General features: G+C 43.1%; 1 protein-coding gene across 1 annotated transcript in view; it reads left to right on the top strand.

Moving 5' to 3' along the window:
- LOC106013129 (von Willebrand factor D and EGF domain-containing protein-like) overlaps positions 1–9,940 on the top strand; it is a 12,660-nt gene extending 2,720 nt beyond the window's left edge. The window contains exons 2-9 of the mRNA XM_035972400.1: positions 446–624; positions 1,915–2,014; positions 3,028–3,194; positions 4,197–4,437; positions 5,502–5,680; positions 6,201–6,337; positions 8,780–8,953; positions 9,825–9,940. Coding sequence (XP_035828293.1) covers positions 446–624; positions 1,915–2,014; positions 3,028–3,194; positions 4,197–4,437; positions 5,502–5,680; positions 6,201–6,337; positions 8,780–8,953; positions 9,825–9,940 — 1,293 coding nt within the window. The remainder of the gene's footprint in view (positions 1–445; positions 625–1,914; positions 2,015–3,027; positions 3,195–4,196; positions 4,438–5,501; positions 5,681–6,200; positions 6,338–8,779; positions 8,954–9,824) is intronic.
- The last annotated feature ends 2,039 nt before the right edge of the window (positions 9,941–11,979 follow it).

The following is an 11,979-nucleotide window of genomic DNA, read 5'->3' as shown; positions in this document are numbered from 1 at the left end:
CACACACACTGCAGGCGGTCAAGTGTTGCGCGATGGGGCGAGGATTGGCAAATAAACACCTACTTGTTTCTTTTCCTTGTGAAAGCACATAATGTACTTTGTGAGCCGTCTTCCTTCAAAACAAGACGATAGCACAAGTCCTTAGTTCTGCCCGTCAAATCCTCTCTTCTTCTTCTTCTTTTTATCTTCTCCAACCTACCCAACTTCTCTTTCCAACACAAATTAAAAGTCTCGCGTGGAAACCTCTCGCCCCCTCCCTCTGTCCCCTTCTCTAAATCACCCCTTCAACACCCCGGCCCAGGAGCACAGAGATCCTCATCTAAATTAATCCCCCCCCTCCCCCGTCCCCCTTTACACACACACACTTAGACACTTCCCTTTTTTTCATTCACGTTCACCTTGCATCCAGGCTTCAATGACATTATATTCTATTATATTCCCGAAGGTTCCCGTCGTATGTGAGGTCAGTGACCCTATTGCTTGCTGTGTGACCTTGAACTTGCGGGTGAGTGGTGCCCCTAGCAACCTTGCGGTGGGTACCAATTGTCACTATGAAATGTGTGGCTCACACTGGGATCCCAGGACACAAAGCGCCACAGTAGAGATCCCTGTCATTGCCAGCCGGTGAGTGTTGGGATTTGGAGTTGGTTATAAATTACGCTACCATAGAAATACAAGGGCCTATTTACCTGCTCAGTACCAAGTTTTGAGAGACTTGACGTCAGAACTATTGAGTTTCACAACATGTCAAGCTTTTTCGAATGCAATTCTTTGAAGTAACTTCAAAACGACTCCAAATAATCTTGCAATTTTGATAAAGCAGACAGAACATTAATTTGGTTTCTGACCTCATGGTCTTTATGACTCAAAAAGGCCTCAAATGTCATATAAAATTTTGTGATTCTAAGGCAGCGATTAGCTTAATCTATAATATACATGTACTTATTAGTAACAGTTCATGTCAATGGGTTAATTAATCATACCGAGTAATCGGGCCTAATATCCCCTGTTCAAGGGTATGGATTAATTAAACAAATTCAATATTAATATCCCCCTCCATTTCAACCCACCCCCTCACCCTACCCCCTCACACCTTCTTTAGCAATTGTCTAATGCGAGGTGCTTACGCTGTAAAGTCCACTATATTATTTTGAACTGAGATATAATATGTAATTGTTAACACCACCTCCCAAATAAACGACATCGTGTCGGTGTAAGCCTAACACATTTACATTTAACACAACTGTACACAAATATTTTAGATGATGAGACAGAAACAGGTAAGTTCTATGTAGCTGAGGGATTATACGCTACTTTTAACAGAAAAAAATACTTCCCATGAATCGGCTCCTGTAGTGTGGTGGTCCGGCGCTTCACCGTCGCATGCAGGAGACACGAGTTCGGTTCCCGAGTAAGGAGAATTTTTTTTCGAGTATCTCGGTCATTCTGCTGGGAAGTTGTATCCCCCTCGGTCCGGATTGGCCCTGGCAGGCAGGGTTGAAGCCCGCCTCTTAAAAGAAGTATTGTCGATTTTTTTGATTTTTTAAATATTTTTTAATGATTTTTTTTTTTGGGGGGGGGGTGGGAGCACCTACCTTTTTTTTAAAAAAAAGTCTCCTATGTCAAGAATATAGGTGCTGCTGCTATATTGTTCTGTACTTCAGGCCATCTTGGGGAGGGCAAAGAATAAAGTGGACAGAGAGCAACCAAAAACAAAACTAAGAAAAACAACAACCCCAAAACATTAACATAAATAAAATAGGTCCAGACTTTAAAAACGGAAACCGAGAGAAGAAATATAAATGAAAATAGACAGCTGTTGAATGCTGGGAACATTAACTTTACAATAACAGTTACATTGTTTCACACACTCTAAAGATTACGATAGAGTAACTTATATAATGGTTGTTGCAGGGACGACATAGATGATGGCCAACAGGTGGTCTGGATCAACTTCTGGAAACTTGACCCGGCCGGCGAGGGCCCTTATCACCAAGTGTGGAAGGACGTACCGGTGCGTATGTTCAGGCAGAACTTAACGTTCACGATCTAGTCATGACGTTAAGAAAAGATGAAGGAAAAAAAAGTAAATTGGACCCCCTCATTCAGAGCTGATTTGACCTCGTCTGCAGACCCTCAGGATTACTGGAAAGCCACAGTGGGGTTGATGATGCGTGGTAATAGGACAAAGAAAAAGCTGGCTGTCATCGTTGATCTGCGAAGAGAAAGAGGGGGGGGGGGGGGAGTTATACTTGACTTGACTTTTGAAAGAAAAAAAAAAACATGCATTACTTATGTCTATAATGTCGGTGTTGTAATAATATTGTTTCTGTATTTCGGGTTTTCTTGGAGAAAGGTACTGAATAAACATGAGCTGGCAAACCAACACAAAACCAAAAAGTGAGAAGAGAGGGGAATGAAAGTAGAAAGCTGCCGAAAGTTGTGATCGCTTTACCTCAATGTAAAGAAATTGATAAGAGGCAGGCTTCTTTGTTGATCTTGCGTGACAGTGCCAACCTGGTCGCGAGTAACACATCACAGCAGAAGAACGGAGATAGCAGACGCAATCTCTTATCTCACCTGTCCAGGACGAAAGATCTTGTCACATCAGCACAGGTTTTCGTTAAAATAGATAGGCTTAGAGAATGAAAAAAAATTGTTCTTTGTATGGAAATGTTTTACAGACTATCGGTACAGTTTTGGTTTGGAGTGTTTCGATTATTGCTGGATGTTACACCCTGGCAGAAGAACTAAGACAAAATCTTCTCCAAATGAGAATTGAACCTGCGTCTTTTACGTCCAGGCACACAGAGTACCAGTTGCATTTTAGATTAAGGTTTATACAAAACAACAACAAAAAAGGAGGAAGGACAGGTTTTTATTCTTCTCCTTTTACAGTGCTTAGCAGAGACCGCGTGTGACTCTTGAGATAAATAGACAATAAGAATGAGTGGAATAATGTTAATAGAGAACGCACGATCTTTGAGACAAACAGAAAATAAAAATGAGTTGAATTTCTCCTAACAGATACCGCGCGTGCAGGTCATTGTGAAAGATGCGGTCCCGGGTGTGTGCACTGTCAGTGGCGATCCACACGTGCGAGCTTTCGAGAGACCAGACAAGTACACGTTCTTCGACGTGGGAGACTATGTTTTGTACCAGAACCCGAACGAGCAGGTCGAGGTACATGGCAGGTAAGCTGAAGTAACGGTTTTAAAATCCGAAATTTGATAATGAACGGATTGAAAAGTAGTGCCTTATAATATGTTTAGAAAGATATTTCGCTAAATGTCAAGTCGAATGCACAGGACACACGTTAAGAAAAGTCGCACATTATGATTCGTGTGTTACAAATTGATATCAGATATGATCACAATATATACCCTGGAATCTGCAATAGCACACTAGGGCACAGAACGTATAACTGACCATGAAATTCCTCTAGACTAGTGCTGCATTTCGTTTGAGAGGAAAGAAACGACAGAATGAAAGAAAGGAAAGAAAAAAGACTAAAAAGAAAGAATGAATAAAACAAAGAAAGAAAGAAAGAAAGAAAGAAAGAATTAAAGAATGAAAGAGAGAAAGAATAAAAGAAAGAAAGACAGACAGACAGAAAGAAAGAAAGAAAGAAAGAAAGAAAGAAAGAAAGAAAGAAAGAAAGAAAAGTTAAAATAAGGGATGGGTTTTTTTCGTGAACGTTTTAAGTTCTCAATTTGAGTCGCCCAGTGTTATGTGGGTGTATTTGGACTCCAATACAGCCACATCTCATTGAACTTTTCGCGAACGACTGAAATTAGTGGAATTCTTTATTTTTAATCGTGAAAATCGCCATTTCGGGTAGCGCACGACAAAAAAAAGGCATGCGATACACGCAGGGGTGTGTCCTTGAACAATACACGATAACCCTAGGTCAAAGACACGCGCTGACATTGTCTGTGGATTGTCTACCTTCGTGACATTGTGTGTTTTTCACGCATTTACTCAAGGGCTCACTAAGTGAAATTAATTATTTGATTTTTTCATTAGTGGATATTATGTTCCACAGATGTTGTGATGTAAGACTGTCATCAATTAGTCCGGACTGTAGTGACGGTAGAAAGCAATACTTGATTGTGTAAGCCGTAAGCTAAAGGCACGCTGGCAACTCCTTATTAATTACATACCTTCACAAGCTCTCACTCTTACGTTGTCTACAGAACGTTTCCGTGCGGACGCAATGGTCAAATCTCCTGCCTGTGTGGAGTGGTGGTGAGAGACGGCGATGACATGGTGGAGGCAAGCATGTGTGAGTCTCGGGAGGGACATGACGTAAGCAAAAGACTCCAACTACGCCACCCGAATGATCACCATCAGCATTCTCCTACTCGCCAACGATCATCTGGCTTGAGACTCCAAGTGCCAGTGGAAGGTCTCCTGGAAGGGACCAAGGTCTATCAGGTAATCGCAATGAGTTTTGCAATAACCCTTCAGGACAGGGGGGGGGGGTGACCTTCGTTAAAATGTCAGGCACAGCTTTTTGTTTACGTGTTGTTTGGGTTTCTTCTTGGCTCCCTCGGTTCTATTTCTAAAAGAAATCGACAATAAATAGTAGGTCCCATCCCTCAAATAGCTGTAATGAATTGAAATGGCCTCTACAGCTTTATCAGAATTTACAAAGGAAGTGCACTGGGAAACGGATTAATCCTGTGCACAGGAAGAACATTCTGAAAGCAGTTCCCTCTATTTAGTGTTTTGGGGTCTATTTTTGTCAGAATTTACTTTCAATCCTTTCGTTGACAAGAAATAGGGCTAAGCTGAAGGCAAGGTAAATCACCCAACGCATCTAAAAACACTGTTACTACTGTTAAGTCGTATAAGAAGCGTGCCCTCTGATTCTTAAGTCTATCCCAAAAGGACCAGGCCAAGAAGGTAAAAAGCCTTCAAAATCACCCAAACAATCCAAGTTCAAGAATACCTACTGCATGAGGATTCAAACCGGACTGACACAAACTGTAATCCGACATGATACCTTCTAATCAATGCTTTAGGTGTACCTCAGGCACAAAAGTTATAGTTATTGAGATTTAGAGCTGCTAAGAAATATTTAAATCCTACAAATGACATAATTGATAATGAATTTGACCAGCACTTACCAGTAACGCCCTCAAACTTTCCCCACACCTCAATGTTCAGGCCAAGAAGACAGAGAGTCTTGAAAATTCCACCACACAATTCAGTTCCCACTGGGGATTGTACATTTGTAACTGGACTCACCCACATCGTAGTCCGACATGATACTTTCTATGCTTTCGGCGTACGTTGGTCACAAACAATTATGACAGCGGTAATTTTGTGTTGGGGAAAAGGTCTTTTTAGTTTTAGTAAAGAGTTTTACGGCACTTACAACACAATAAGGTCATATAAGTGCCCGGAAAACTAGATAGAATAAGTTATAGAATAAACCAACACTTTCCAGTAACGCCGTCAAACAATCCCCACACCCCACCGTTCATTCCCAACAGAGCCCTCGTGGGGACAGAGTATTGATCAAGCTTCCGTCAGGGGCCAGCGTCAGTCTGTACAAACCAAAGCTGTCCCTCAGTATGAAGCTCACTGTCCCTCCCAGCCACAAAGGCAGGGGGAACAACCGTGGTCTCTGCGGAACCTTTGATGGGAACTCTACCAACGACCTCATGGGCAGGTGAGACTATTTCTGATTATCATAAAAGAAAGGCTGTTATATGAAAATAGGAAGTCCCTATGCTGCGTCTCTTGAAAATATTTTCAGTACCCAAATTAAAAGGTGATATTTTATATAGTATATCTATCTATCTATCTATCTATCTATCTATCTATCTATCTATCTATCTATCTATCTATCTATCTATCTATCTATCTATCTATCTATTATAGTATGTGTGTGTATATGTGTGAATATATCATTATGTAGGTGTGTATATATAGATGTGTGTATGTGTGTGTGAGAGAGAGAGAGAGAGGAGGAGGAGAGAGAAAGGAGAGAGGAGAAGAGAGAGTGGGGGAGAGGGAGAGGGAGAGGGTGAGGGAGAGGGAGAGGGAGAGAGAGAGAGAGAGAGAGAAAGAGAGAGAGAGAGAGAGAGAGAGAGAGAGAGAGAGAGAGAGAAAGAGAGAGAGAGAGCTAACAATCACATCACTGCAGCTGGTTCCTTTTCATGTTGTCCAACTCTCGTTTTCTCTTTCAGTGATGACGTAATAGATACGTGCAAAGGAAGTCGTTGTCGGCCACACGCTTTCGTCGACTCCTGGAAACTACAAGGAAACGAGACACTCTTTAATAATCGACCCAAAACCTCAGCCAATGCGTTACCCCTCTCTCAAGGTGAGTATAATCTACTTCTTCTTCTTCGGGTGTCATGTCCGAGCAGACACTGACGATCATGGTGGTACCCCATTCCTTCTTGTTGTCTGTCTTCTTGATTAGCTTTGTTTTTCTCTGTGGAATTCCCTGTAAGGAGTTTAGGCCATATGTTTTATTTGTTTGTTGTTGTTTTTTTTGGTTGTTGGTTGTTTGTGGGTTTTTTCAAGTGTTTTATGGCGCTCGCAACTGCATAAGGTCCTATGAGCGCGGGGGGGGGGGGGGAGGGGGTGGCGGCCGAAGCCCACTCTTGTCGATTTTTGACCATTAAGGGATCTTTAACTTGCGCACGGGACCCCCGAGATTGTTCGCCTTTGTTCGAGAAGGCCAGGTGTAGATCTTTCCTACCATAAGATCAGAGGTGTGGCCAAGGATAAGCAGTAGAAAGGCTGCAGAAAGAGTCTGAAGCCCAGTGGAGGGGGCAAAGGAGGTGCAGAGGTGGGGACAGAAAGTGGAGATAAAAGCAGGAGACAGAGTATTGTTAGAGAGCAGGTACGGGTGTGAGAGGATAAAATTTTAGAGAACAAAATTTTCGTCGCTGTCCGGATTTGAACCCGGGACCTATCGAATGAGAGGCAAACACCTTAACCTCAAGACCACGAGAGCCCCCTGGTGTCATGTCTGGAGCGGACGCTGACGATCATGGTACCCCATTCCTTCCTGTTGTCTGTCTTCTTGATCAGTTTTGTTTTTCTCAGTGGAAATCGCTGTAAGGTGTTCAGGCTATCTGTGTATGGTGTTCTTTGTCGTCCTCAGCTCTGTTGCTCCTCAGTAATAACATGGTGCGAAGAGCATCCCTTTAAACTGTTCACACCAGTGCCCCCCCCCCCTCTCCCCTCGAGCCTTTACCTGAAGAAAAAAAAACGAAACAAGACAGGACAGGACAGTTAAATAATTAGAATTTGTTTTCTCTTTGTTGAAGTCCCAAAGTTCTAGACCAAGGTGACACATAGTCTTCGGTTGGTGGATTTCAATTAAGCTTCTTTCTTCTTCTTCCTCATTCACGATGACAGCAGCTAGACAGTCAGTTCGATATCGTGCACAAACTGTGCAGTTCGCTTCAAATATGAGAGAACTGCCATAGAGCTTTCTCTCAACAGGAGTCACATTCTGCCACGTCTGTGTACGAAGGGTGGCGTAGCGCAGGCAGTGCTGAAGAATATGGTTGACATCCTCTTGGTTGAGTCCACATTCGCAGATCGCGGACTCTCCCACTTTTTTTTAAGTGTGCATATGGTGTTTGAGTCTGTTGTGGTCACAACGGAGTCGAAAGATTGTGACCTGGTCTGCTCTATTTAGCATGTAGTAGGGGTCACATCTGTTGTGATTAGGGTGGGATCTTTTCAATATGTTTATTGTGGCAGATTTTATTAGCGTTTTTGACTCGGAGAGATCCATGCCATCCTTAATCTGGATCATTTTGGCTCCTTCTTTGGCTAAGTCGTCTGCTTTTTCATCTCCACGAATGCCACAGATACCTGGTATCCACTGTAGAGTTGTGTTGGTTTGGGAGTTTAGATCACATAGGAGTGAAAGGAGTGTCATACTTGAGCAGATTGTGGCTTTTGGGGAGCTTATAGGGCAGATTTGGCGTCTGTGAGGATGACGATGTTGGCTTTAGAATTTTGGTGATTCAAGAGAATGGTGGCTGCTGTTTCCAGTGCTAATGCTTCTGCTTTATAGTTGGAAGATAGAGATCCTGTGGGGATGGAATGGCTCTCTGTTGACCCATCTATCCACTCTATGTAGATACCTCCATCGACGTTTCTGACTGCATCCGTTTCTGATCCATCTGTGTAAACTCGATTCCGCCGGTTGCTTGGGAAGTTTCTGTCCAGGTAGTCGAGTGTCAGTGGCTTGAGTATGTGAGGAGGGACTTCAGATTTGGTGCCAAGCTCTTCTGTGTTCTCTCGAATTTGAGGGGGGGGGGGGAGATTGGTCAAAAGAGAGTGGACCTGACATGGGTCTGTTGGGGTTGGAGATTCTTCAAGAGAGATTTCTAGTTCAGAGCTGGGGTGCCTGGCCGTATGGAGGAAACTTGTTCTTTTTAAGCGTTTGCTCTGGCTTTTTGAAGATTTATCCTTCATTTGGTGGGTTGGCATTATTTTGACCTTTTCCTGATGAACAATCACTTTCAGATCGCGTCTGTCGTTCAGGGGTTCTAGCCCAGTTAGTGTCTCCGTGACATGAATGGGCGTAGACCTCATTGCTCCTGTGATGATCCATAGAATTTGATTCTGGATTCTCACTACTTTGTGGAAGAAGCTGCCCGATGCAGTTCCCCACACTGCGATACCGTGTTCCAGGACTGGGCGGACAATCCAACTAGTAAGCATAATTTTCTTGTTCTAGTTCCTTACGTAGTAGGCTTTGTTGTCTCACATCGCTTTATTTATGTGTGCACAGGAGGGCAACAAGCACCCCCGAACAGACAACAAACAAAAGAAAGAGTGTACTGCGGCTGTTACGAAGGGACCTCTGCTCAGCTGTCCGGTGCACTCTCCAACCTGACAACTGCTGTGCCGGCCATACAATGCTCGGGCGACGCCGACAAGCCGGTTGAGAAAACAGACTGTGCTGGTGAGTGGACTTTTTTTGTTTTTGTTTCCTATTTTAGTGAGAGTTTTACGGCATTTGCACACGATAAGGTTATGTTAGTGTCGAAGATTAGAGGTGTTATAATAGAGTAAAAAACACAAAAAGGCAGAGGAGAGATAAGATCGACATATTGTTATGTTTGATAGTAAAGAATGAGCAAACTACACCAGAGCACCCATCAAGCACCCACTGAGTAGACTTTGAATAGGATCACAATCATTAGGGTGTGATTATAATACAATAATATTATAGTTAAACACTGTTGATTGTGTATGTTCTCAAGTATGCGCGCACCCATCGACACAATTCAGATCATTTAGGTAGCGGGCTCCTGACCCCGTTTGTCAGCGCCAACCCGGGCTTAGAGGGCCGAATACAACATCCCAGCAGAAAGACCGAGATACTTGATTAACATTCTCCCTTGAACTTGCCCCCCCCCCCCCCCCCCCCCCCCCCTCCCTCCCTCTCCCTCCCCCCCCCCCCCCCCCTCTCTCTCTCTCTCTCTTTCTCTCTCTGTGTGATTATATGATTTTCGAGGATACCACCTAGCTCAACACCTCTGACGTCATCAGCCTTCTCCTTCAGCGCTCAGAGCAAAAGAACCCATCTTCTGGGGCTTAGCGTTGTGCATACTTGATCTTGCAGTGAAGCGATAGTTGCTATTATTTTCACCCTGCTAGAGGATTCGGCTTTTTCACGGGTGGGTAGTTCGAACGAAAGTACAAATAAAATATAATATTAATAGTGCTTGCTTGCCTTCATTCTCTTTAATTCGTAATTTAACGCACTATGGGCAACTGCGCGAATAAAATATTTTGAAAATAAAGAAAACCATCTTTGTCTGCTCCACCAGAAACCAAACTAGGTGAAGTGCTTCTTGGAAAGAAGATCAATTATTTCCCCATCACCATTACTGCTTCAAAAGTCAATCTTCCTTTTCATGCTATTGAAGTTCATTGTTCTGTTTAGGCATAATACAAGCCATCTTGAGGCAGGAACTCAAAGTCAGTCATCACTTTTCAGAACTGCCAGCTCTAAGAAAATACAGTATAGAACCTGCTCTAGTCTAACGCCACCTGTCTAAGACAATCACTCGTACAAACTCTTACTTCCCATAACCCCCTTGCGGATTTTTTTTCCTCTTGTTTTTTTTTTTTTGGGGGGGGTGTTTGCTTTTTTGTTTGTTTGTTTGTTTGTTGTTTGTTTTGTATGTTTGTTTGATTTAGATTTTATAATGACGCTTTCCAAAAACGCTTAACTGTCTAAGACAACCACTTTTCCCATCGATGATGGGTAACCGTATGTGGACAGATTCCACTGTACATTCTACAACCAGGAAGGTCAAGCATCATAAGGAAAACATCCTGGACTTGGAATCGAACCTTGATTGAACTGTCCTTGGGGATATCCCATTTGTCATCTCACCTCCTGTGACACAACGTCCGTCAGCCATTAACGCTTTACGTGTTGTGCCAGTTCATGATGATCCACAAGGCAGAGAATACACACGGCATGAGAGACCAGCTGTTTCGTTTGCATTTCCACAATAAAAACGCACAGAAGAAGTAAGGCAAACGCTTTTTTGTTGTTGTTGTTGTTGTTTTTGTTGTTGTTGTTGTTGTTGTTTTTTGTTGTTATTTTCACTCCTCTATTCGTAAGAGTTCAGAGTTTTTTGTTTTGTTTTGTTCACAGGCCAATGTTGGAATATGACAGAGAGAAGCAAAAGCGATGAAACTGAATTGAATGCCAAGGAATACAAACCAAAGTAAGAAGAACGCTCAGGTGGTTTCTGCCTCATACTATCCCAAAACATGGAGATAATTGGAAAGTTTGAAAAAGCAACTGGGTGTGTTTTAACACTTGGATAAGAAAAGAAAAGAAAAAAAAAAAGAGAAAAAACATTTCTAGATCACGAATCGCACTTTTTTAAACCGCGATTTCTACATCCTACAAATGAGTCTTAACACTTAAAGCCCCCCTCCCCCCCTGCCCCACCTACCTTCCTTATCTCTGTACCTCCACCCCCTCCCTTCCCTACATACAATTCAACCCCCACCGCCACCTTCTCCCAATTATGAGGTGCAACCGTTCTCAAGGCGAAAGAGGACGCGTGTGCTTTTACGCGTGACTAACAGTAAAAGCACTCACGACTTTGTTTTGTCAAAATGTGCTGCATGATTCCCCACCCCATCCTTTCTGTGCAGTGGTTCCTCTCCTCCATCTCCCCAGCCAGCCCAAGTTCTTCTCTCCGCTTACCACAGTAATCTGTTCTGGTTTAGTAAGGCGTTAACCGAGCCATAAAATACACAAAACATTACATGCCACTTGTGTTTGAGAAAAACTAATGAGGCTTGAACCCAGACCGCATGGTTTAATTGAAAGCGTCCTGGTCGTTGTCCTCATATACCTGGTCGTAAGCTCTCGCAGTCGGCACCCCCTCTGCGTGACGTCTGTGTTTTGACAGGGCACACGCACGACACTACGCTTGACTTGAGAGTGCACAACTTTGTGCGACAAAACTTTCTGAAGCTCGAGTTATAGCCCGAAAACTTACCCCAAAAAAGTTTAATTACGAGCGAGCGCGTCAAGGATGATCTCTGGCACGTTCCTCATCTCAACATAAAATTAAACAAATGGAACGAATCCTAAATTAACATGAAAGAAACGATGTAGCAACTGGGCTCATCGTAAAATTTGGGTGGAAAGCCTTTTCAGGTCATGAATCACATGTCACTTATTCCTGTGAAGAGGATTTATTACCGAATTACGAGCATCAATTCTGAGTGGGGTTCATAAAATGTTAAGGCTTATCGTGTGATTTTGAGGCTTTTCTTAATTAAAGATTAAATTGTGCCCATTCATTCAGCTGTTGGATCTCTCTCTCTTTCTCTCTCTCTCTCTCTCTCTCTCTCTCTCTCTCTCTCTCTCTCTCAGCAAAACCCCTTGGAAAACAACCACAGAATGCAGTATGGCACAACATACTTACATTTGGCAATGTGCGAACTGTA

This window comes from Aplysia californica, unplaced genomic scaffold (genome assembly GCF_000002075.1).
Source record: "Aplysia californica isolate F4 #8 unplaced genomic scaffold, AplCal3.0 scaffold00679, whole genome shotgun sequence".
NCBI classification, from domain to species: domain Eukaryota; kingdom Metazoa; phylum Mollusca; class Gastropoda; order Aplysiida; family Aplysiidae; genus Aplysia; species Aplysia californica.
Note: the sequence above shows the minus strand (reverse complement) of the source record. Positions and strands in the feature narration are given on the sequence as shown.